The sequence below is a fragment of the Corvus hawaiiensis genome, chromosome 3 (genome assembly GCF_020740725.1).
Source record: "Corvus hawaiiensis isolate bCorHaw1 chromosome 3, bCorHaw1.pri.cur, whole genome shotgun sequence".
Classification (NCBI taxonomy): domain Eukaryota; kingdom Metazoa; phylum Chordata; class Aves; order Passeriformes; family Corvidae; genus Corvus; species Corvus hawaiiensis.
The window spans coordinates 11,509,395-11,533,658 of NC_063215.1; the positions used below are offsets into that span (position 1 = coordinate 11,509,395).

General features: G+C 41.3%; 2 protein-coding genes across 2 annotated transcripts; one reads left to right on the forward strand and one right to left on the reverse strand.

The window, feature by feature from the left end:
- Nucleotides 1-401: 401 nt before the first annotated feature.
- LOC125323631 lies at nt 402-10,704 on the forward strand. The gene is made up of 19 exons (XM_048298782.1): nt 402-489; nt 1,764-1,891; nt 2,575-2,718; nt 3,313-3,396; nt 3,936-4,103; nt 4,172-4,268; nt 4,360-4,583; nt 5,316-5,469; nt 5,543-5,751; nt 5,839-5,956; nt 6,103-6,308; nt 6,771-6,888; nt 7,406-7,575; nt 8,349-8,422; nt 8,501-8,628; nt 9,032-9,221; nt 9,619-9,760; nt 10,318-10,411; nt 10,700-10,704. The coding sequence occupies exons 1-19, from the start codon at nt 402-404 to the stop codon at nt 10,702-10,704; spliced, it is 2,541 nt and encodes an 846-aa protein (XP_048154739.1).
- Nucleotides 10,705-18,006: 7,302 nt separating this feature from the next.
- On the reverse strand, nt 18,007-19,465 carry MSGN1 (mesogenin 1). The gene has a single exon (XM_048299522.1). It carries the CDS (start codon nt 19,276-19,278, stop codon nt 18,763-18,765), a length of 516 nt encoding a protein of 171 aa, XP_048155479.1. The 5' UTR covers nt 19,279-19,465; the 3' UTR covers nt 18,007-18,762.
- Between the last annotated feature and the right edge of the window lie 4,799 nt (nt 19,466-24,264).

The window sequence follows — 24,264 nt, forward strand, 5'->3', positions numbered from 1 at the left end:
TGGTCGGGATTTTTTTTTGGTTTATAGGGATGGAGTTTTTTCTCTTTTCAGGAGTGTGTGGGACTTTCATGTTCTGTTTTATTTTATCTGGGACGTTCACATTGGGGCAGCCAATGTAGTACCTTTTTGACCCTGTTCCAAAATCCTATTTCCATGACTGGTTGTTGCAGGTAGCGTTGCCGAATCATCAGACACTGTTACTACTAGGATACTAATTTGGGGGCTGGATTTCCCCCTGGAATTACTGCCAGTATAAACACAGCCTGTCACACCTCCTGACCAGAGATGTATGACTGTCATAACACTGACTTTATAAAGCAATCTGGGAAGTAGCACATTTGTTTGTATCTTATTTTCAGTCCCCTCCTTACCAGCCTTTCAATGTATCCAACACAGGACCCATGAGTTCAGAGTGCTTGGGAAACCTTCTGAGGATAACGCTGAGTGCAGAATACTTTGAGAACAAACACTTATCTCTTTCTGTTGTTGGTAAGTTGATGTAGAAGAACAAGAGAATTACACACAGTGAAATGTTTAAAATTCTCTGAGGTGCTTCTATACTAGAATTCCCTGGATTATTCTATTATAGAGCTTAGTAGGTTGGATTTCATTGTAAGTAAAGATAGCTTCTACCTTGATTTCCATATAACCTATACTACAGAGTTGTATTTTAGTAACTTAGCCATGATTAGACTTGATTTTGCTATATTTGGGCTCAAATTGAAGTGTACATGGTAGCTTCTAGGCATGTTAAAGCTAGTGGATTTTCTTTGTGATAAGAATGTTTTATAGTAACTGTACACACTACTCTGAAAATTCACTAGCTGGAGCTGTCACTACACTACTTATTTTTGCTCTAGTGGCTTTTCACCTTCTTGGCTTCAGCTTGGTGGAGGCATATACTTAATGAAGTTTAAGAAAAACTAGCTGGGCCCTCTAGCTATGGACTTAGTAGCCAGCAAGTGGTGTGTTTCTGTGAAAAGCATCCCAGAATGCCCTGGAAGGGCACAGTGATATTGATTTTGGGCTATAAACACCTGCTGTAAAATGTATAAAATGTAAATTTGGCCTTGAAAAAGGTCTCTATGCCATCCATTTTTCTAGAAGGTTAAACTTGTGTCAAAACCTACTTAAAATGTGCTCTTTGCTCAGGCATCTTCAGTCATACACAAAGACACTTTGCAGCTGAGATACATATATCTTACACCATAAAGCAATTATTTTTGGAAGGAAAAAGCCCAAAACAACTAAAACACAAAACAACAGAAAGCTCAAAATCATAAAAATGGTTTTTGCATACTGAAAACATCCAAGCTAATCTTTAGTGTGTTCACCATCCTGGCAGATTCTCCTGAAGAGACTCTGCTGGGCAGGCATCAGAGAAACGTGAACCTGTGCCAGCCACAGGTCAGCGTCCGCATGTTGCTGTTGCCATCTGTCAATCCTGGCAACTTTGACACTGATGACCCATCTGACTGTTCTGTGCTTACTGATCCCCCTTTAGGATTTAACATCTTTCCATGTTGGTGGTTTTAGGGTTTTTTCTGTCTTCAGTCCTTCAGCTGCAATTGTTCCCTGTCCCAGTGTGCTGGTAATCTTACCTTTCTTTCTTTCTGTAGACTCTATCACAGCCCTTTCCTCACTTTGCAATTCTCTGAGCCCAGGGGATGCAGCTGGGCTGTATCAGAGCAGGTTTCTCAAGGAGTTTGCAGAGCAGGAATTACACTTGTTAATACAGCTCTTTGATGTTTATTTGTCTGTAGATCAGTCTGGCACAGCCTGGGAGCTCGATGAGGCCATGGCAGCACAGTGTGGCTATACAGTAACTTACAGCTCCTGGGGTAGCATCGAGTTCCGTGCTTCTGCACTGAGCTGCCATTCTTGCTTAGAGGTAAGTCTGTGACAGACACTTTGACTACAGTGCTCTTGTACACTGACTTTATGTGAGAAATGACCAAATTATTGATGGGCGTTAACTGAGATGTCATAATATCTTGCGTATTTATTAGCAGAAAATAATTTCTTTCTCTTCTAATGTATCCAGAGGTCTGAGAATATTCCATGCTACTGTCATTTGGATGGCCTACAGATGAGCACATGAAGTATATCACAAGTGCCCTTGAAGGGCAACTACTTTCTTGTGGATAACTATAGGGAATTCTATCTGGCAGCCATGTTGCACTCTGCCCTAACAATATTTAGTGTCTGGAAACACATCAGGGTAAAAACTCAAGCTTTGGTATGTGGCTCACTGCTACTATGTCATCAAACACAAAATCAGTTATAGCTTAGGTCTGTTTGGTCTGTTTTTTTCTTATTGTACACTTCTGGGGCTGTGCAGAAGGAACAAACCTGCTGCCCAAAGTATTTATGTTGCTGTGTATATATACACCTACAGGCATATATCTTGTATAGTTAATGAAGTTGAAAGTGATAATGCTTCAGTATGGAGTTGCTCTTCTGTGCAGAGGCTGGTGGGTGTGTTTTGTAATTTACTTTTGGGTCACAAGGATAGGTGATGCCCAACTAGGGAAAAATCAGTCTAACGAGCAAATGCTCCCTTTGTCCATGCAGAAAGATGTGTTCACAGTAACTATACAAATCAAAGCATCTCCTACTTCTGATATGAGCAATGCTACAACTCATCTGAAAAGTGCAAGTTGCCACTATGGTCCGTGGAGCCCCAGAGAGTTAATATGTGGAAGTAACTACATGGAGGTGAGTACTTATGGGACAGTGCTAAAATAAGGAAGTAAGTACTGCAAGATACTCCTAGATTGTTTCTAATACATATTCCTAGAATCTAAGCAGCTTCAGACTGCCCCACCATGAGCAGCTCATGAGTGAGTGCACAGTATGCATCTTGAGTGATACATTTATATTATGACTGTAAACCTATATTAGCACTAATACCTAATCAGGCTGTGAAAAGGTAATCAAAGGGTTAAGCTCATGGATTGAGCCCACTGAATGTTGCCCCAACAAATCTTATTTGAGACAACAGAGAGGTATGCTTCCTGAGGGAATTTTCCCTGCTGAATTTACTGGGGAGGAGTGCAGAAGGGGAAATGGACTCGTTTTGGAAGAGGACATGGGAGTCAAGAATAAACTTCTGGTCTTAACTGGAAATAGAAATTAGAAAGGTGGAAAATAAAAAGAAACTGAAGTCAAGCAGACTATAGGTAAAGCACCAGGCATGGTGACATCTCCATCTAGGAAATGCTGGTTTCCCTTGGAAAAGGCCTGTAGAGTGTTGAAGACAAGGAAACAAGTGCTATCCACAAACCCCTTACAGATGCTTTTTCCCTTCAGGTTTCTGTCAGGAGGGAGGTTCCACAGACTATAAAAGACTCTGTTCAAGATGAACCTGAGGACTGGACTTTTGTCTTTCCAGAGGTAAAACTATTGGTTTTCTTCCTAATAAAAGCTAGTGCTACCTCTGGCCCAACCATCCTTCTATTCTATAACCACACAGTACTTTCAAAAAGTGTTTATTCCTAAGTAGGAGTAGAAGAACTTCTGTACTAAGTGGTTTTAGTATGTTTTTGTAAATTAGATGTACAGACAGCTGTCTGTAGGCTGTGTCTCCAAGAAAGAAATCAAGTCTTCCCCAGGCAAGGGACTGTGCAAAAAAACCCAAAACTTCAAGACCCCATGGCCCAGAAAAGAACAGTGAAGAGGCTTTTTTCTTCTTGGACTCTCTATGTGCAGAGTCTGCAGCAGCACAGTTAGTGCCATTAGTTATTCTCTGATGCCCTTAATATGAAAAGTTTTCTGTATGCGTGAGGTGGGAAAAGCTGGAAGGGTAGCCCACTAGCAAAATTTAAAGTAGGGGAACAAAACTGCTGGGAAATTCAGTACAGTAAATCATTCGATGTAGTAAACTTGTTACTTTGAACATCATATTTAAACTATTGATGAATTTCACTGAGTAGGCAAAAGCAGAAGAAGCCTCAATATGGCAGGTAGTGTTTCATCAGCCAGAAGAAAAAAGGGCTCTGCTTGTGAGCAATGCTTGGAGTGCAGGCTATGGACTCAACACCACAGACTCCAGGGTTCTGCTGCGAGTGCCACACACTGCTGCCCAAGTTCAGCTGGTCAAGGTTGGTGTGCTCCTTCTGGCCCAGCAAGGTGCCAGGCTGTGCAGGTGTAACCAGGTGTCTTCCTACAGGATCAGGGAATTACCTTTTCTGTGCTGAGATCAAGTACATTTTACAAATACCAGTGGGTGATCCTGATGGTGGATACTGGTGTGGCATGTCCTGTAGGTAAGGAGGGTGGTACCCTTCTCCAATGCCAAAATGTACAGGGATAGACTCATGACTAATGAGCTGACAGCTTTCGTGCCTTGCCCCTAAGATGGTGTGGACTACGCGAACAAAACAATCACCTGGACTGTCCCAAAGTATATTCCACCTCTCTCTGCTGGCGTGACTAGCTTTAAGGATGTGCTTGTGGAAGCTGGTGTGGATCTACGCAAACTCTCTGCCAAGGAAATGGCTTCCAGGAAATATGTGTTGTTGAATGAATTAAATGCAATTATGATGAAGATTCCAATAGGTGCAGAAGGTGGTTATTACAAGGTCAGTGACTTCTATTAGGTGTGAGGCAAGCAATATTCCGGGGTTTGTGTTTGTTTGTTTGTTTTCTGATGAGGAATATTTCTTCATTTTGTTCCTTTCAAATGAAAGATGGGAATGAGGGAGAACAAAAGGTTTGTTAAAAACTCCAGAAGTCCTGACTAAAGATAGCTTTTGAAATCACCACTTTATGAAGAATTTCTTTTCTTGCAAACACAGACAGAATCCTTCACAGAGCCATTGATTTGTGATTTCCTCAGGTTAACATGGAGCATTCATCTATTAGTCTTGATGTATGCTCCTTAGAGACAGCTCTAACTGGACTGTAAAGCATGCATGGGTTCTGTTGTATTTTACAGAGACCACTAAAAAGAATGGGAATAACCCATTAGTCCAGCAGTCCATGTGCTCTTGGGATGGGCTGAGACTACACATGTAAATCCAGTTGTTTGGTGTGGACTGAGTCCTGGGCAAATGTAGCAACTGCACTTCTACTGAATTTGCAGGAGCAGCCCTTTCACTGTGAAATAGTCCCCTGCTGCTTTGAAACTTGGGGAGTGGGAGATAATTTTCCAAAGGAAGTATTGAGATAATCTAAGCAGGGATACAAGAGCTCAGGATTCCTTAGTAGAAAGGGCAATTGGTTGGCACTGTAGTTTTAGCTGACCTTGAAATGATCCAACAACTTTAATGCAAAATCATGCCATACTAAAGTGTGCTGACTTGAAATTCTAGACTTCTGTGAGCAATGGACAGCTTGGGGCAAAATACAGCATCAACCTGTTCTTGGAACACCAGTGGGAAGACAGCAAATGGGGGCTAACCAAACATACTATCATCAAGGAAATAGAGACACCATTTGAACAAGTAGAAGTTTCTATAACAAATAGTAAGTAGCTGAACATCAAATTTACCAAAGGTTTTGGTACTGTTAAGAGCTTAATGCTACTTTTCCTTTTCAGATTTAAATCTGAGTGCGAGGCTAATGAATGTGACAGTGGGAACATTCCTCCCAGATGTTGAACTTGTGAACTTAACCATTGAGGGGGTTGCTGTGGCTGTACCTGAAGTTGTTCAGCATGGCTACCTAATACACAGGGCCAGATACACTAATGGAAGCCAAGCATATGTAATTCAAATCCCACTTGATGCACCAAGTGTTAAAAAAGAGGTGTGTACTAAGACACTGCAGCATCCCACAGTATAGAAATGATGATATCACTTGGTGATTTTTCCTGTCTAAATATGATTTTCCTAGTACATGAGAGAGGCCATGAGAGCATACACCCTGAATGTCACGCTCATATTCGTCACCCATCCATCAAGTGAGACCTTTGTCATCCCAGTCATTGCACTGTCAGCTGTGAAAGATGCAGGTAAACTTTGTGGAACTTGAGCAAAACTGTACCAAGCTGGCTGTGAACTCTGCTGTGAACTGGATTAATTTCAGCCAGGGATACTGCCAGTCCCAAGGGGCTGTATTAAACCAATGGCAGCTGGCTGAGTCTCGGCTGTTTTGCAGTACTGCCCAGCGCAAGAGGGTTTTGTGATGGGAGGAACCTTCATCTCATTATCAGTCATGGGAATGTGGACCAAAACTGGCTACCTTTCATCTCAGACTGGCACTTGACCCCAGAGGGTGCACAGAAGTACAACTACAGTCTGAGGGACAATGGCACTCACCTGGCAATCTCTGTCCCTTTCCTTTCTTCCCACGTGAACTATGAGGTAAGGCTGCCAACATGTAGCAACTGAAAGACATGTTCTAGCTGTGAGATGTCAACATGACACACTATATTCTTGAAAGCAAAATAAAACTTCTTTGAGACAGTCTTCAAAGGTGTGATGGAGGATTGTTTTCTGCCCTTGTAAGAAAACTTATTTTTTCCTTGGTTAATTTTTGGCAGAAATGGGCAAGGAAAGAAAGAAACATATTCTGCATTTACTTTAAGGCTGAGCATCTTTAATGACAATTATACATGCAATGCAGTTTGTAGTGAGTTCTATTGCAAAACAACTGAAAAAGCTCACTGTGTGAGCTTCTGGATTCAAAAGATACATCCTGTGGGTTTGACTTTGCTCAAGCATCATTACCTTTGGTTTGTGATAACCTGCCCTCTTAGATTTTGAATGCTTTAGTTGAACAGGTTGTGTTTATTCTCTTGTTTAACCTGTGATTGTCATCTCTAGGGCTTTCATACCTCTGCAATAAAGGCTTCATTCTACTTGACCTTGAAGGATGGCCTCACCTTGGCTCAGAGGAGGGATTTCTCAGTCTCCTGCATATTTTCACCTTCAGAGCTAATACGTAATAGCATGTTGGGGCTGTTAATGCTATTTGAGTTGCAAAACTAAGTCATGCAGTCTGAAATGCTTCTAGATTTTAGAGTTCTGTGGCACTCTATTTTCTTGTCAGGTATCCTACCAGTTAATATGCCACAAGGCAAGCCAAATTAAATATTGGAGTGACTATGCTGCCTAGTACGGGAATGGGGGAGGGAGGTGGGAAAGACTACTTCCCCTCACACCTCCAAAATCAAGAAGCTTTTTTAAAGAGTTTTTGTGGTTATTTTGAGAGTTGAATGAGGTGGGGGGATTTGGTGGAATGTGGGGAGAATCAGCATATAAATTAGTCATTCTAAAGCTATTCTTCAGTATTATGTCTACTGACTATCTTGGCTAGAAAAATCCCTTTGAAGAGGGTGAGAGCTCCTTGTGAGCTGCTAAAAGAACTTTTCAACAAATCCATGCAGAACATCTTTGTTGTTAGGCTACAAAAGCAGCTTGAATCCTGATATTTCTGAAAATATATATTTCTCTTTCAGAGTGCCTGCCCAATGGCACTGTGATTATTACAGCAATAAAACTGGTAGGTGATGAAGACCTGGACACTGCTCTGCTTGTCTTGAGAGACAGACAGTGCAAACCCAGTCTGGTGACAGAGAAGACTGCAACCTTCAAGTTCAATGTGAACACTTGTGGAACAAGTAGAAAGGTAAGGACTTAGTCACGTGAATTTTACTCTGCATTGGGGTAGGGTTTATTGCTAGACCTGGCAGAGGTTCAGAGGTGAGCAGAAGCTACATGGAAGTCATAGCTGAAACCAGCACAGTAGTACATCTATACTCTTTTTCTGAGCTTACTAAGTTTGGTTGAGAAAAAGTTCTTATTTTGTAAGAGTGTTTTTTTTCAAGGTCAGAGGTGCTTTCTGAAACTAGCCTTCTGTTTGACACTTCTGAATTGTTCAGTAGTGGGCTTGAATGCAAATTAATGCTGGTGAGATATACTTGTATGCCTTGCAGAAGCTGGCTGGATGTTGCTAATGACTATGTAGCCAAAGACTGGTGTGGGTACTGTTCCTCCACCAAATACTGTACAAATAGAAAACAGACAAAATAACAAAAAATCAGAACATGCCTAAATTCAGATCACAATAAATGCAGCTTACTTCTGCATTGTTGCATCTCATTCTACTAACTGATTCAGGAAACAGACACAGCTGTTTTTCTCAGGACCCATGCACTCCCTTTCTAGGGTGTTCTGTCATATTCAAGCTAATAAACTTTCTTCTTGACCATGGCATAGCTGTTAGCTGTGGTCAGCTTTAGTTCAGTGGGCATTGGTCTGCTGGCTGGTAATTTCTGGCCATTTCTAAGCATACTCTGCTCAGTGCAATCTTCCAGTCAAGTGGAGGGATGTAGACATTGTGCCAAACACAAATCAGACTCTAATGGGACTCTCCTGTTTGTAATGATGTACACCTTTCAGTTCAACGGCACAACTATGACGTATGAAAACGAGGTACTCTATTTCAGACCTGGCAATGATACACCCATATACCAGTAAGTGTCATTCCCCATAAAAAGCTTGTACATGTTATTTTTGTTGTAAAAAATCTAATGCTAAACCTATTTTCTCAGACTGAAATTTCTCTGCTCGTATGCAGTCGAGCAGACAGTTGATGCCAGATATGAATCTAAGAAGAGCCCACCACCCAGTATTAAACCAGGGTTTGGCTGTCTCACTCTTTCATTGAAGCTTTTCAAAGGTAACATTTATGAGTTACTACTGTAAGATGATGCCTCTGCCAGCAGAAAGGGCTGACTGAAGCCTGAACCAAACACTCACCCTGACTGGAGTGGCCTTGATTTTTCCCTTCTCAGTATCTATATTGAGACAATTTTGAATTAAAATCTTACTCTAATGCATTTTTGCAGAAGGAGTGTCTCACTTCTGGATCCTCAGAGCCAAGGAATATAGTTGAGATTTTTGCTTTCATTGCTGATCTTGCTTTCTTGCCATTCTATCTCCATTTCTTGACATTCATATGCTGTCCCACGTTTTACTATTACAGTGCTAGAGCAAATGGTAGTGGGAAAAGGAGTGAAGCAGAAAGTTCATGAATACTTACTCCATAAAGAGGAAGCCCTAATATCAGTACTATCTTGCAGAGAAATCCTATTCAGAGCCCTACCAGGAATCAGAATATCCTGTGGTAAAATACCTGAGGGAGGCCCTGTATTTTGAAGTTGAGCTGCTCCAGCCTAAAGATGCAAGACTGGACCTAAACCTGGATAACTGTTGGGCTACAAACTCCCAAAGCCAGGACAGCCTTCCACAGTGGCACATCCTCATACATGGGTGAGGAGGACTTCTCTCCTGTTTGGTAACTGTTCAGCACAAGGTGCTGTACCTCAGGTGGGAAGAAAGGGGAAGAGGTAGAAGTCATCTTGGATGCAATTGCTGCTAGGCTGTGGGGCACATGTTGGTGTCAGCACCGTGGCTGTGCTTTCTGGGGGCAGCAGGTCATGTGAGTGGCCAGAAGTGCTTCTAGCTAACAGTTCTGGCTGGAAAGAAAAAACAAGCAACCCTGACTGTGGCCAAAGGGAGGGATCATGAACTGGGGAGACTCTATTCATTCCCCTATGACCCAAGGAAAACGGAGGGGGAAGCTCCTCAGTATTTTACCTCTTTGTTGTGTTTGAAGATCTGGTTGAAGGTTTAGATTAAATACATTTTCTCTCACTTTCCCAAACAGGTGTGAAAACAACAAAGACTCCTACAGAACTGTCTTCCACAAAGTTAATTACAGCCTCAGAGCAAAATTTCCTCAGCACCTAAAGAGATTTGAAGTGAGGATGTTCGCCTTTGTCCAGGGCACATCTCTGTTACAAGAGCAGGTGAGATGTCTCTGTTCTATCTTGAGCCGATAGCAGTCCTGACATGCAAGCCCGGGGTGGTGCATGCAGCCAATGCTGTGTAAGGGCTCAGCTGGCCACATGCTGCCTGGGGCTATTGGACACCTCCTTGAAGGAATAGCACTCTGGCAGGGGTCATAAAGACCAGGCACTTGTGTTTGGTTCATAGAGCAAAATTATAGACTCATTCAGGTTGGAACAGACCTCCAAGATCTTAAAGTCCAATCTTTGATTACCGTCATGCCCACCAAATAGTATTGTCAAGTGCTGCATCTACTCATCATTTGAATACTTCCAGGGATAGTGATTCCACCACTTTCCTTGGGTGTTGTTCCAATGCTTTACCACTGTTTCAGTGAAAAAACTTTTACCTAATATCCAACCTGGTGCAATTTGAGGCCGTTTTCCCCTTGTCCTGTCACTAGTTGCCTGGGAGAAGAGGCCACCCCCCACCTTGCTACAACCTTCATATCCTTTGGGGTCGGTATACATGGGGTTCCAAATAAGACTTCCCTAATCTAAGTATTCTTGTCTTGTAGTTGTATTTCCACTGCAGTGTGGTGATCTGCAACACTAAGCAACAGCCTTTAGATGCTTTTTGTCCAAGGAGATGCAATCCTGGACACAGACTTGGTAAGAAAAGAGACATGTCTCAAGTCTCTCTTGAGTCTTGCTCAGCAATGAGTGGTGTCAGGTCTCAGAATTCTAGTCCTAGAATATGCTGTGCAGGGACTTTAAAGTTGAAATGTCTTACAGCCCACAGTGCACATCCACATGGGCAAGTGTCTTCTGGACCAGTGCTTGTTAGGAAGAAAAACAATCAGGAGAGGTTGGTGTCAATCTTAAATTATACTACTGGAACACCAAGTGTACTGCTGCTGCAATATAACGGACTTGTGTGTACTTCTCTTCTCCCTGCAGATTGAATGCACTGACTTCTGACAGACTAAACAAGAACTACTTTGGTTTCTGAAGTTGCAGCTGGGTGGCCTAAGCAAGCATAGCCTTCAGCCTAGATTCACAAGTAAAGTAAATTAAGTAGATCTGTTTCTGCAGTATCTACAGGAAAAATAGATTGGCAGTGTCTACCGAAAAAAGGGTCAGCTAACCACTATTAGGCGTAACTCTAAGTTAAATTAGTGCTGTTCTTCTCTGTTCCTCTACAGCATTAAACTCTTTGTTCATCTGACCTAATCTGATTAGCTAACATGTCTGAAACTTGTGTTACTTTGCAGTTAGAAGCATCTGTTTTGGGGTAGGGGAGGAAGATGGCAACAGGTGTGAACTTAATTGTAAATCACTTTGAGGGGTTTTTTTTTTTTTTAAGCTTCAGTATGAACAAAGGACTGCAAGGAGCTTAAAGTCAGTAAAAGAAAGTGAGTTGTTTTTTTAAGTAAGATGGGGATGAACATCCTTGATCCTGCAGTGGCTGCTGACAGGAAAGCTGTAAACTGTGATTCTTGCAGGAGTGTTGTGGCCCTGCAATGTCAAGTTGCCTTCCCTAGGGGGCTGAAACCACTCAGAAGTAGCATCAGTGACTGCTTAGCTGAGTATGCTGTCAGCCTAAATGGAAACAATCTTTTAGTGAAGACTTGTATTGTCATTATTACTATTACATGGACTCTATCTGCAAAGTGTTAAGGATTCTTCCTTGCTAGAGAATGTGATGCTTAGCGGGTTCCTGTCAGATTTTCCTGTGTGTGTTTTGTTTTGGATTTTTTTAATGGGTAAAATTTTCTCGATTTCTTCTTTGTGTCTGAACAGTGGTGTGAAAACAGTTTGGATTCAATGTTGTATTTTCCTGTTCTAATGAAAGCTACTGCTTAGCATGAATCATGATCCCTTAAGGGTAAATATACAACAATGGGTGTCTGCTTTTTAATTTTAGATTAAAGAGAATTATACAGCAGAAATTTCAGTGAAGGCTAACTTGAGCAAGAAAGTATTTTGTGAACCTATTTGCACTTTGTGAGACACATCTTTTCAACTCCAGCTATCTCTGTTGTTACCTGTACAGAGGTCCCACTAAACAGTTTGTGCTGTAATTGCAGCTCATGTTTGTAAGACTTGTTTGTCTTCCAGTATGCCTGCTAAGCATATCTGTAGTAGATGTCTTACTGCTGTTTCTGGAAAAATCCGTGTGGGCCTCATGATGAGGAACATATGAAGACTGTTTTCCAGTAGAGAATGTTATTGTGATGAAGGATTCATTTTGCTACTCCTGTTGTAGATGAAGACTAAAGCCATGGAGCTGTGATATTGAGGAATATCAAAATGGAAATAGCAGGAAAATGCAGAACACCTCACAGCAGATTTGTCAAGTCAATGACTTGATGCCCAGTGCTTTCCCCTGCATTAACCCTGTGGGCTTGAGGACTGGGTAATGCTCAGTCTGCAGAAAAAACCTATTGAGAAATCAAGGGAGACACCTCTAATGCGCTGCCAGGGTTTTGCACCTAAGAGAACACAACCATGGGCACTTTAGGTGGTGTGGTGATTTCCCTGTGTCTTACATCATGCTGACTGTCTCCCCAAGAAATGGGGAGTTTTCTCTAGCTGAGTGAGTGGCAATCTTCATTTCCCATGACAGTGCTCTACCAGCACAGCACAGGCTGCCTTGAGCAGCCTGAGCCACCTTCTTTCTTAGATTTGTGTGGGGGAAAAGTGCAACAATTAGAGACTGCTGTGAGAACCTAGCCTGAAGTTGGGCAGCCTATTTCAGTACTGTTAACCCTGTCTTGGTTGTAGCTTCTGGGGTTTTCAGTTTTTCTCTTCAAACCAAGACTCAAGGACATCATCAGGCATAGAAATTTGGTATTTACAATCTTGTCTAAGACACCTTCATTTATTTTCATAAGCTTAGTCAACACCTTGAGATGCTTTATCTGTTGATGGAATTTTAAGAGTTGTAGAAAAGCAAGGTGATGTCCAGGTTCACTGTGGCTCTACTCTTCAGCTCTTCTAAAAGCTTTGTTTAGTGCCATTTTGGGATGAGATATCATCTTATCTATTAACCTTTCTGATATGTGGGAAAATTCAAGGACACTTCCCTCCATGGTTGGACAAGGATTTATATAAAGCTTCTTGTCAGATGTTCCAGCAGCCTGTGAGATACACAAAATCCATTTGAATATCAGTAAAATCTTTTAAAGACATGACAGTAGTATTCTCTCTACCTCAGAGGTGTCTGTTTATACTAAAAATCAGGAACTGCCTTCCTGGTTATATATATAAAAGAGAAAAAAAATCTTCAAGTGTTTTATCAACACCTCTGTGCCTTTTAAGTGGATATTTTATGACCACATGCTTTTCCCCTGGTATTTGGGATGTTATTTTTATATCCCTGTTAACACAAGTTGAAAGAAGATCAATCTTCTTTGTTTATGCTTAATGTCTTCTGCAATTTCAACAGGTGAATGACAAAAGTGTAAGGGAAAAGAGAAGTCTGCTGTGATTTGTTTTTATAGGAAAATAGGAACAATAACAGAAATGTACTGTAGATAGTTATTTACATTTCAAATAAATGTTAAGTCAGTGCTAATAAGTAACCTCATTATATTTGGTCACTGATAGAAAGGCAGAAATCTTTTTTTTTTTTTCTATATAGTCAATGACAGCTAGTATTTTAAAACTCTACTGTTTTTGTGACTTAAAGCAGCAACAATTTGCTATTAATACTGAAAAACTAAGAAAATTGACATTTACTTTTTTTGTCCCAATTAATTTTCTCTCCTTGGCATGTTCCTTTGCTTTTTCTTTTAAATGTCAATGTCTTCAGTAAATGCTATGCACCTAAATCCAGAGCAAAACATGTTCTGACAATGCTCTAATGATGTGGAAAGCTTAAAGAAGTTCAAGCCTTGGCTTCTGCCAAAAGTCTATTTGAGTCTTTAGACAGCCACTTCCATATCATTTCTGCTTTTATTTATGCCTGTGAGCCCAGAAACACCTAAAGACAGTGTTAGCTAGAACGTTAGAAGGCCATGTGCTTCGAAAGGAATGCTTTAAAGCATAAATAAGGTGGGTCTCTCCTTATCATGACATCAAGTACTGTAAGAGAGCAAGCCTGGGCTGATGTTGGTGTATAAAGAAGCAAAAATTCAGGGGCTTGATCAGGGAAGAGGGTTCAGAAAGACCCAGCTTCTGTAACTCATTAGAAACAGACAGCTTTATTGGGATCTGTGAATCTTCTTTCCGGTTTCCTGCCTGTTAAAGGCAGTAAGAGGATTTGTGGTTGCATGACAGATAAGTTGGGGAGAGAAAGTCAGTCAGACACTGGCTCCTTGAAAGCTGGGGGTGTATTTATGCTCTTGTGGGGTATTTTTTAGCTACTGTTAGGCAGAGTTAGAAAGATAGCTCCTGGCTTCCCTAGTCAGAGGGGATATGGCAGCTCCCAGATAAGCAGCTCTCCCAAGGAACTGGCTGAAGCCCATTTGCAGGAGGATTTCTTTGTCCCTAGCACACCTATGTGCAGCCCAAATGTGTTACCATAAAACCTCTTGGCACCTACATGGTGCTCCTCAGCATAGAATTTCAAAGCCCTGTGTGTGTGCGGGCGGCCCCAGGCTCCCCTCTGCTTTGGGGGTGGGGGGGGTGTGAGCTCTGTGGATTACAGAGCTGGGGCTTGCCTAAGGAGTTTCTTCCACGTGTGAGCCTTTAACCACTGGGGAATATTCTCTCCAAGGTACTTATCCTTACCCTCAAGAGGGGATTTGGCCTCCTTGCTCTCCTCAGGGTCTATGTCTAGGTATTGCTGCTGCTGGCAGACAACACTGCTGCATCCTTTGTACAGAGTAGGTAGAGAAGTAGTCATGCTCCTGGATTCAGGTGGAAAGCCCATGGTGCTGTGTGAGGCTGTCAAGCCTCCTGAATCCTGGGCTAGTGCCCTACCTGCAAGGCCTCCTCCTCTGCGTTTCTGTGCCTCCTGCTAAATAGAGCAGTATGATATCCGCCCAGCTGCCCCAGAACAGCCTCTGGTCCCTGAGATAGAAAAAGAAACCCAGAGCCTATTCTAGTTGGTACCAGGAACTGCTCCCTCCAGCAGCACCAAGTGCCTGGCTCATGGCACCAAAGGAGTTAACGTACAAAATCCATTATATGTAACTGCCTCCTCTGCCCTGCCTTTTCCTTCCATAATAAAAGATTTAGGGTGGACATGGGGTTGAAATCACTCTTTTCCCTGGCTTCTGAAACTTTTAGCACTCTGTGGTTATGCCTGGTTCCCCCTCAGCAATTCACTCGGAGAGGAGGCAAGGGCACAACTCTGAGCATGAAGAACAGCTCAGGAAGCAGCTGGTGGGGTCCTGTCATCTCACCTGTTTTGGTGCCACGTGCTCATTTCTCTTGCTCTCAGCCTGCTTCTGGGCTGTTTCTCTCTGGCTCAGTGAAAAGTGTATGTCTTTAAGTCCAGAAATACTTGTTTAAAAGGCAAAAAATGTACTTATGTGCAGCAACTGATGGTCATCACCTTATCAGTAAACCGAGAGTGAAGGAGTAGTAGTTCAACCGAGTTGCCAGGCTTCTGTATCTCAAGGCTTTTCCTGAAGTTGTAAAATCTATTTCAATTAACTAATTTCTTTAGAAGGAATTTCAGTGATGTGCTAACCTGCAAAAGGGTGAGCTCTTGGGGACAGAAGAGTTAATTTTATTGTGTAGAACTAACCCCAGTTCCCTTTCCTGTGTCTTTTTAGAATGATAAACAACTTTATCCCTTAGAGTGGAATTTTTTTTTTCCGCCATAGCCTTTCAGCTGTTTTAGCTTTATTTATGTGTTTACTTTTAATATACTGTGTTGAGAGAAGGTGCTTTTATGTGAGATATGTTCTCTACTTCTGTCACTTGTGCAACTTTTTCAGACTGAGGTTCAAATTTTTGCCTCTCTTCTACAGACTGTTGTGGTGTTGCTGTCAGAATTCACTACAGCTTTATGGACCTTACAGTCCTGAATGTTAGATCTCATAGCCCTAAGTGGGGAGCTTGATCTCTTTCATGTTGCTTGGATATCTTAAACTCCTGGGCCTAAAGGAAAAAGAGGATGAACCTTAACTGTATTCAATTTTATTGAGAGTAATGAAATCCAACATCTAATAGCAGCAGGCCTTGTGCTGTTCTGTACTGTGAATACAGTAGTTCTGATAATTTTCTCTGGATCAGCAAAATATGTATGCCAAGTGGGGGGAAGAATTACAAAAGGTGGGGCTTATAGAGATGCTTTATGTTAGGCAGAGCAAGAATTCATTTCTTTCTGGGAGGGGAGGAACAAACCTGACTTATCCTGGGAAACCTCAGTCACAGACAGGTACTAAACCTACTTCTTCCTCCTATCCACACCTTCTCACACCTAAGTTGCTCCCACCCCCCACACAGGTGAAAGGAGTGCATGAGTACAACCTATTCTAATAAACTATCTGCATTGTGGATGTGGGCTTTGGCCCCACTGTGGCACAGTGATTTAGTGCAGCTCTTTCCCCAAGGTCAGCTGTGAGGCAGCCCTGTCTTACCACAGCCTGGGGCAGTGGCCCCTGGAATGCTGGGGCCAGGGAGTAGGCACAGCCACGGTCTGGTTCACTGACACAAAGGCAGTACAATGTTCTTCTGAGACTCACAGCCTTGCCTTGGTGATTACCTAGAGCTCCACCTTGGACTTGCAAGGAGACAGAGGAACTCCCCCAGCACCTAAAAAGTTACAGCCTAGCTAGCTCAGAGTCTTTACCTCCCTCTTTTATGGGGGTGATGGGAAATTCTGACTGAGCCACTCCTCAAAGGTGCAGCGTACCAGCTCCTGGGACACTTTCTCCATACAGCAGTGCTCAGCTTTGTCAGCAGAAGATCAGTTATCAGTTTTTGTTTGCAGATGGGTAAACTGAGGCAGCAATGCTGGATGACCAGCCAAGGTCATAAATAAAGTAACAATGAAAGCAGATCCTTTTAACTCCTTGTTTCTCTGCTTTACTCATGATGCTGTGGGTTGCCATAGCTGCAGATCATAGTCTCTACCTGTAGTTTCAGGTGTGGAACATTTAAAGCACAAGGTTAAAAGTCTTCCCACAAATAGACTTTTGGGTCTTTGAGAAAGAATGCAGGAGCAAGCTTTCAGTTATGGTTCTGTGCAAAGTCCCATGGGTATTGTGTCAATCCTTTGCAAAATAGATCCAGATTGACCTTCGCTATGTGGCAAATCTGCTCAAATCTGGATCAGCTGCACAGACTTACACTGAGGAATGCTCTGCTGACATTAGTGTTGCCACCTCATATCTTGAATTTGACAATTTTATAGGTCTTTAAAAGATTTTTCTGTTTCTATTCTTGCTGAAACACTAAAGCCTGTAACAAATCTAACATGGGTTAAGTACAAACAGAAGCATATAGGATAGGCTTAAATGTGGTTACGTCTGAGTGTCAGTGCTAGTTGCATAAATTTGAGGGTAGTTGCTTTTTTGGGATAGTGCTGGATTTCATTCTCATTGCCCCAATATGCACATACCATGTGAGAGGAGCACTGAATCAGCTTAGGCTGATCCTTGGAAGAAAAAATGTACAAAGATGATTGTATTTTTCCAACAAACAGAGGGAAGGTAAAAAAAAAAAGAGGATGCAATAAAGTTTTAGCTTTGCAATGCTCTGCTACAGGATTTATACACAAACTTAAACCATTTGCCCCACACAGACATGGTGATCTGTGGGGAGACAAATCTGTTACCTTCTAGCTGCTGCTGTATTTATGCCTTACATCTTCCCCAGCAGAAAACGTTAATATGACTTAATTAGCTCCCCACGACTGAGGTTTGCTCCTCTCTGGTTTGCTTCATAGCTTAAGTCTTATGAATCAGTCAGGCAATGAGATTTGCAAAGCAGTACATAGTTCTGGTGCTGTGGTGCCTATCAGCTGAAAGTCAAAGTAATTAAAGATCAAAACTACATCTTCAGTTGTTTTGGTTCTTTTTTTTTTTGGAAGTGTTTTGTGTGTGTGTGTGTGTTACAGGACTGGGACTGGCTGCAGGAAACAGCTGCTCTGATGACTAAATAAAATAACAGGTTTAATAAAATGGCATGATTACCAGAGCCCTCCTAGATTTCAGTACACCTTGAGAATAAAACTTTACATCTTTGTGAAACCTGAATCAATTTATTTAATGTCAGAGTAGGATATCTCAACCTACTCTTATTTCTTCAAGAAATTTGATGTACAAATGCCTTTCATCATTTATCACCATCGAAGAAGGGTTTTTTTACACATTAAATACAGAAAAATTATATACTTCTGTATATATTAATAAAGAGAGGAGTTAACAGCAATTTATTTATACAAAATGTCAGTTTGCTTATATTCCATTTGCAATATTTAGCAGTCATCACTAGATTTTACTTATCTATCAATCAGATTTATAATACAGGATACAGACTATGACACTGATATTTATTTGTTTACATGCAAAGATGTTCTCACTATTAGTTATTTTCTTGATTTCTAGGTACAGTGGAAACATGGATAAATAGACAATACTTGAACTAAATACATGTTCTTCCTTATCCTATTATTAAAGTGCCTACAAATCAATACACTTAGTATTCTTACAAAGTTGTCATTTTTTTAAAATGCAGTTTAACACCTATGGATTTACTATTGTCCTTATAAAATAAGATCAGTCAGAACAGTGATATGTAAATCCTAGGAAGATCAGTTGGCTTTTTTTTTACTTTTGTATCAGACTAGGTTTAATATTTCTCAAAAGCTTATTTTAAAAAAAAAAGTAAAATAAAAAAACGGCAAAGAGCAAGGCTTCTGTCTCAGCAACCTGCAGCTCAGGTTTTCAGGCAATCCTACATCACCTTCCAGCATTGCGTCCCACGTACAGCGGTGGCTCCCCTTCCCTTGCGCTGTCCTTCTCTCACACCCTGCCCCACTGCACGACGAGGAAGAAATTTCGATGGTTTTTTGTTTGTAAAGACCCTGAGCGTGCCACGGCGGCTGCTCCCAGCGGGCTCTACACCCGCTTGACGCTGTTGAGGAGCTCGGTCAGTTCGCTGATGTACTTGATGGTGTACTTCAGGGTCTGGATTTTGGTGAGGGGCTGGCCCCGCTGGCTGTAGATGGGGGGCAGATAATTGCGCAGCGTGTGGAGCGCGTCGGCCAAGGTCCTCATGCGCAGCTTCTCCCTCTCGCTGGCCTTCCTCCTGCGCTGGGCAGACATCCGCACCTTGGTGCCCTTGGGCAGCCGGGCCTGCCCGGGGCTGGGCAGGTAGGCGGGGGGGAAGTCCACCAGGCCGTATCCCACCAGGCCGCTGCCGCCGCTGCCATAGGGGGTCTCTGCTGCCGCCGGACAAGGGGACGAGGAGTAGGACTCGAAGGAGGGCGTCGGGGACAAGCTGTGCGGGGGCGAGATGGGGTGCAGCTCGAAAGACCCAGCAGAGCTTTTCCAGTCCCAGGATGATAAGCAGGCGGAGTGTTCCGAACCCAAAGCATCTTCCATGTTTATCAATGTCTCGTGCAATTTGTCCATGCTGGAGGAGCACTGGGGAGAAGCGATGCCCTCTGTCCACCAGCAAAGGCTGGAGCCGCCGGCTGCCGAGACCTTTTTATGATGGAGGGAGGAAAGTGACAGAGTGGGAACACGGGTTTGGTGCGAGGAGTTCAAAGGAGCACCAGAAGTGCTAAGATAGAAAATGAACTCCTGATGTGCTAGTTTCTTCTCAGTGATAATTATCAACCTTCAGCTAAAAAGCCTTTAAGCTAACAGGCAACAGCAAGAAAGGGAGAAAAAAAGATTATCTTCTTGCAACTAAACCAATTAAGGCGGTGCATCTACATTGAGTGTTGCACTGGGGATAAAAGTGGTGAGAGAGGAAAAAGAAAATTAACCATTTTACAAAACAATTTACAGATCTAGAATTTATAGGTTGCTGAGACAAACCTTAAATTTACGCTGTCAAGCCCTGATTTCTGGGTAACTGAATGTGATGGCACTACAGCAGTGAATATGTGATCCATGCTCACTGCTGCTGAGGTAGTCTCTTATCTGCATCTTAATTGTGAAAGTCAAAGATGGTTTGTTTGGATTTTGTGAGTGTTGTGGCTCTGTGGATTTCCCTTCTCATGAGAATGCAACAGGATCATTTTGGTTTTCAACACGTGAAAGGAGGAAAGAACTGCAATGCATTCCTGTGCAGTTTGTAGCTCTATTTGCTACTTTAAAACATCAAAAAAGGAAATCAAAAAGGAAATTTGTAATTGTAAACAAGATCAAAGTCCCATTAAAAAATAAGAAAATGTAATTAAAAAGAAAGATTTAAGAAATCAAATATGCAGTGTATAAGATTTGGGTCGAGATAAATGTTTTACATAGAAATTTAATTCAAAGTAATATACAGATTATATATGTGTTAGAGAAGACTAGAAGCTACTTCTGTAAAATTTTCTACTTCTAGGAATCTGTTCTTCTGCCAAAAAAACCCCTTTTCCAGCCTGACTCAATGCAACCGTGTTGTATGTTACACAGTTCAAGTGAAAATGTGTAACTTAATAAATTAATATCATTAATAACAAGCACTTTTTATCTCTATACTTCAGTACAGCTCACAGTGATGACTAATGTTCTCTATTACTGTGGGGAAAATGGATAAGTGGAGGCAAGGAGGACCTTTCCCCAAATCACACAACAAAGCATTAGGAGAGCCAGGAAAACTGTCCAAAACTCCTGAGCTCTGCAGCTGTTGAGCAGCTCAGCTCCCAGCCATGACTTTGTGTTGACACATAATGGAAGCAAAATCTAATACATAATAAAAAGAAGGTGAGAAAGTGTCAACCTAGGGGAAAAATCAAAGCAGGATTTATTTTAGAGTTTCCTCCTGTGTAACGATCTCTGTGTGCTCCATAATCCACTCCAAATAAAGGCAGGGAATGCCTCTGAATGGCACAGAGCCAAAGCATGCTGAGATTTTCTGGAACATGCCACTTCTTTTTGTGAAATCCTCACTACAACCACACAGAAAAAACCCAATCCAATACTCAGCATAGTTACTGGAAAGCTTTTGTGAGTTTTTATGAGTTTGTTATCAAAACGTTAAGAGGCAGCTTATGGGACGCTTACTGATTTTATTCTGAAAAAGTACCAAAAAATAAAGGATTTTTGCATTTCAGCCTGGACTGAGATAGTTTGACTATTATGACATCTACCTCCCACAAGAACTCAGGGCACAACTCCCACAGACACAATTGCTTTCTGTTTTATGGTTACCCCATCATTTTCTGAGCTCTTCTTTGGTCCTTCTTTAAGGAAAATGACCTGAAACAGTCCTAAGAAGCAGAGATGTCTACTAAAAACTAAAATTAAGAAATATGAAGGACAGGTATTTTCTGTGACTTCAGTGATCTGAATGGTTTCATTGAGTACCAAGACAATGGTCACAATGTCATAAGTTAGACACAAGGTCTAATTTTGCATAAATAGGGAACTTGCTCTGTCCCACTCTTTTTCCTTTTTCCTGCCCATATTTCTGTTTATAGTGTCTTTTCCATTTGTCAGGTCTCCTGCTCTTATTTCATGTCAGTCTTTTTTCTGTTTTTCCTGTTATCACAGCAGTTAAAAGACTACAAATAGAAAAATATCAGGGGGTGGAGCTGGAAGAGGAAGAACTTTTGTCAGGGTGTGAAAAGAAAAAAGAAGCTTCCAAATATATGTCTGTATATATGTATATATACATGTCTACATGTACATAATGTATGTATAATATATAAATATATTAAAAATACTCATAGTGAGCACATATAAAACTGTTCTGCACAGCAATTTTCATTTTGGAACAAAATGGTAATTTAATGCAGTCATATTTAGAAGCAAAAACTTCAACAAGTCACTTGTTTGCTGACTGTAAATAATGTACTTCACCAGTTAATTTCTGGGTAAATCATAGAAAGTGTTGCTCAGACACCAAGGGAGGAAAAGATTTTGTGCATGTCCAAGATTTTGTACAGATTTTTGCTGTGAATGGCAGATGAACACATTCTGATTTCATCTCTATGTTCTTTTATATATTGGGATTCAGATGAGGTTAGGCAGGGAAGAGGAATGCAAATTATAGCAATAGCTATATCTTTTCTTATATCTTATGAGTAAATATTTAGAGCAACCAAGGCAGGATATGAGAATATGTAGACGACTGCTCTTGTTGCATGAAAAATCACTGGCTCTTATAAGCTTATGCTCTCGTAAACTGTTACACAAGCAAGAGAAAATTACAGGCTTTTCTATATTAATAGATAATATGGGGTTAATGCCTTGCAGTTGTTGTGCATCCTTTTTATGACCATCGTGCTCCCTGACACTGTTTTAGCTTGGACACACCTATTTATGCCCCAAACACTGCCTGACTGTGGTCCAGGAGAGGCCACCGAGGGCACAGGGGTGGGCAAAGGGTTTCCCCAGGCTAAAGCAAGAGTTGCCACAACACCTCTTCAGAGCAAAAGAAGGGGCTGTGGCCCTGTTTGCTCTGCTGTTGGAGATGCAGACAGAGGTTCTGTTTGGAAAACTTGCCACCCATTTCTAGCCACAGGCCCCCGGTTCCCTAAACAAACTCAAATGAAGTGTGCCTCAGTTTTGGCTGAATTGGGAAGCTGTGTAATATCTCTCCATGATCCTGGTGCGATCCACAGCCTGCATAAGTCAGTAGAGTGTCATGGTATGTAGCTATTCTTGGATTAGTTAGATTTGGACATTTGCACCCACAAGTATGAGAATTCTCACTTAGGAAATTATCTGGCAAAGTAGAGACAATTATAACCGGCAAAAATCAATGAGAACAGTTCTTAGTGTTATAACACTTTAAAAAGTATCATACAGAGGAATGCAAGGCTACAGGCTGGATACCAGGTTTATTTTTCTATACCCTATGACAATTGGGTGCTCTCATTAAAGTGCTAAGAAAGTCTAGTATTTCAGGTGGCCTCTTCTTAGACAGTAAATTCACAGCAAAAGAAAGAAAAAAGAAGTTTTGCGATCTTTATTTTATTCTGCCTCCTGCAAATTTTAGGAATTTCCTTTTTGTCCATTAATAATGTCACAACATTGAAGGAAAGTGAGATACAAGGCTAACACCAATGAAATATGAACTGGCAAAAAAGGATAAGGCATTTTCTTCTTGACCAGTAGTTTGGATTTCCATTTCAATAATCTATTCTGCAGTACAAAGGCTAACATCTCAATCTTCATCTCCTTTAGAATTAAATGTTCCCTGCTCATATTTTTGAATCCATTACAGGAACATAGATGCATAAAAGGAGAAAAAAAATTTCCATTTGAAAAAACTCAAACTACCCATGGCATAGAAAATTTTTAAATTTTTAAAGTAAGAAATCCAGATAATATGCCACAACTACGTATGGTAAAAAAACGCATTTTTGTGTACAGTAATTTACAACTGATCTAATCTTTCTTTCTGTATTAGAATGTATTTCCACCAGAGTGTGATTTTGGTAGGAGAAACAGACAGTGAGCAAAAAAAATTATGTTAGCTGGGAAGAATGCAGGCTGAAACAGAGTAAACATGGATAAATGTGTTTAAATAACACTAATCCCATCACAATCAGCCTCCTTTATAATTAGGACAGAAGTCTAGGCTTATTTTTTACAAGAAGCAGCTCAGTAATATCCTTGTAGAGCGCTTGGATGATACAGCCTCATCTTAAAGCTTGGAAAGTGAAAAAAAAAAATACATCTCCCAAAAGCTTTTAAAGTCACTTCACCTCCTACTTTACAAGAGGTTTCCCAAGTATTGGCTGCAAAGCTGCCTGCTCGCTGCAGAGGTGGCTGTGGCCATCCTGGACAAGGAGTCAATCGCCACATATAAAATGTGGGCAAGCAGCTGCAGGTCTCACTAACTTCAGCAGACGCAGCAGGTGTTCGACACTTCTGAAAAACAGTGTTGAACACCTCTGTTTACACCCAAGCCAGCAATAAAGGAAGGAAAGGATCCACCACATTTGTTATCCAGAGTCACATTAACCACCAGACAATGATTCTCTCCTTTTTAAGGTTTTGCCTCAATTTGGAAAGAAGAATTTTTTTTTTAGAATTTTTAGACTTTGAAGCTTCCTTCCTACTTGTGGAAGAACATTTAATCCGGGTCTAACCTCAACTGAAACAAATAATACTTCTAAATAAGCAAGCTGGTCAACAAATCCATATCTTTGGGGGTTTTTGAGGTCAATATGCCAAAGAATGCAGATGCATAGCCACTTACAATTCCCAGACAGAAGGAAGGCAGTAAGAGAACAAGGACAATTTCTTAGTCCAGCCCTAAGAGAAGGAGCCCAAAACCCTTACTACAATCATTAAAAATGAAGTGTAAATTGGATGTCTAATTGTTATTAAACAATTAGACCATCTTTGGCCAAGCAAACCTGTGGCTAGCACAAGAGATAATATTTTTATCAATTTCTAGTAAGACCAGAATTAGGCTGGTTCTAGTGCTGTTAAAAAATCCTGCCATAA

Coding starts and splice junctions, on each gene's coding strand:
- LOC125323631 (XM_048298782.1), top strand. CDS start 402: ATGAGTTCAGAGTGCTTGGGAAACCTTCTGAGGATAACGCTGAGTGCA. Junction 5,957..6,102: donor GTCAGCTGTGAAAGATGCAG/GTAAACTTTGTG, acceptor GCTGTTTTGCAG/TACTGCCCAGCGCAAGAGGG. Junction 6,309..6,770: donor CTTCCCACGTGAACTATGAG/GTAAGGCTGCCA, acceptor TGTCATCTCTAG/GGCTTTCATACCTCTGCAAT.
- MSGN1 (XM_048299522.1), bottom strand. CDS start 19,278: ATGGACAAATTGCACGAGACATTGATAAACATGGAAGATGCTTTGGGT.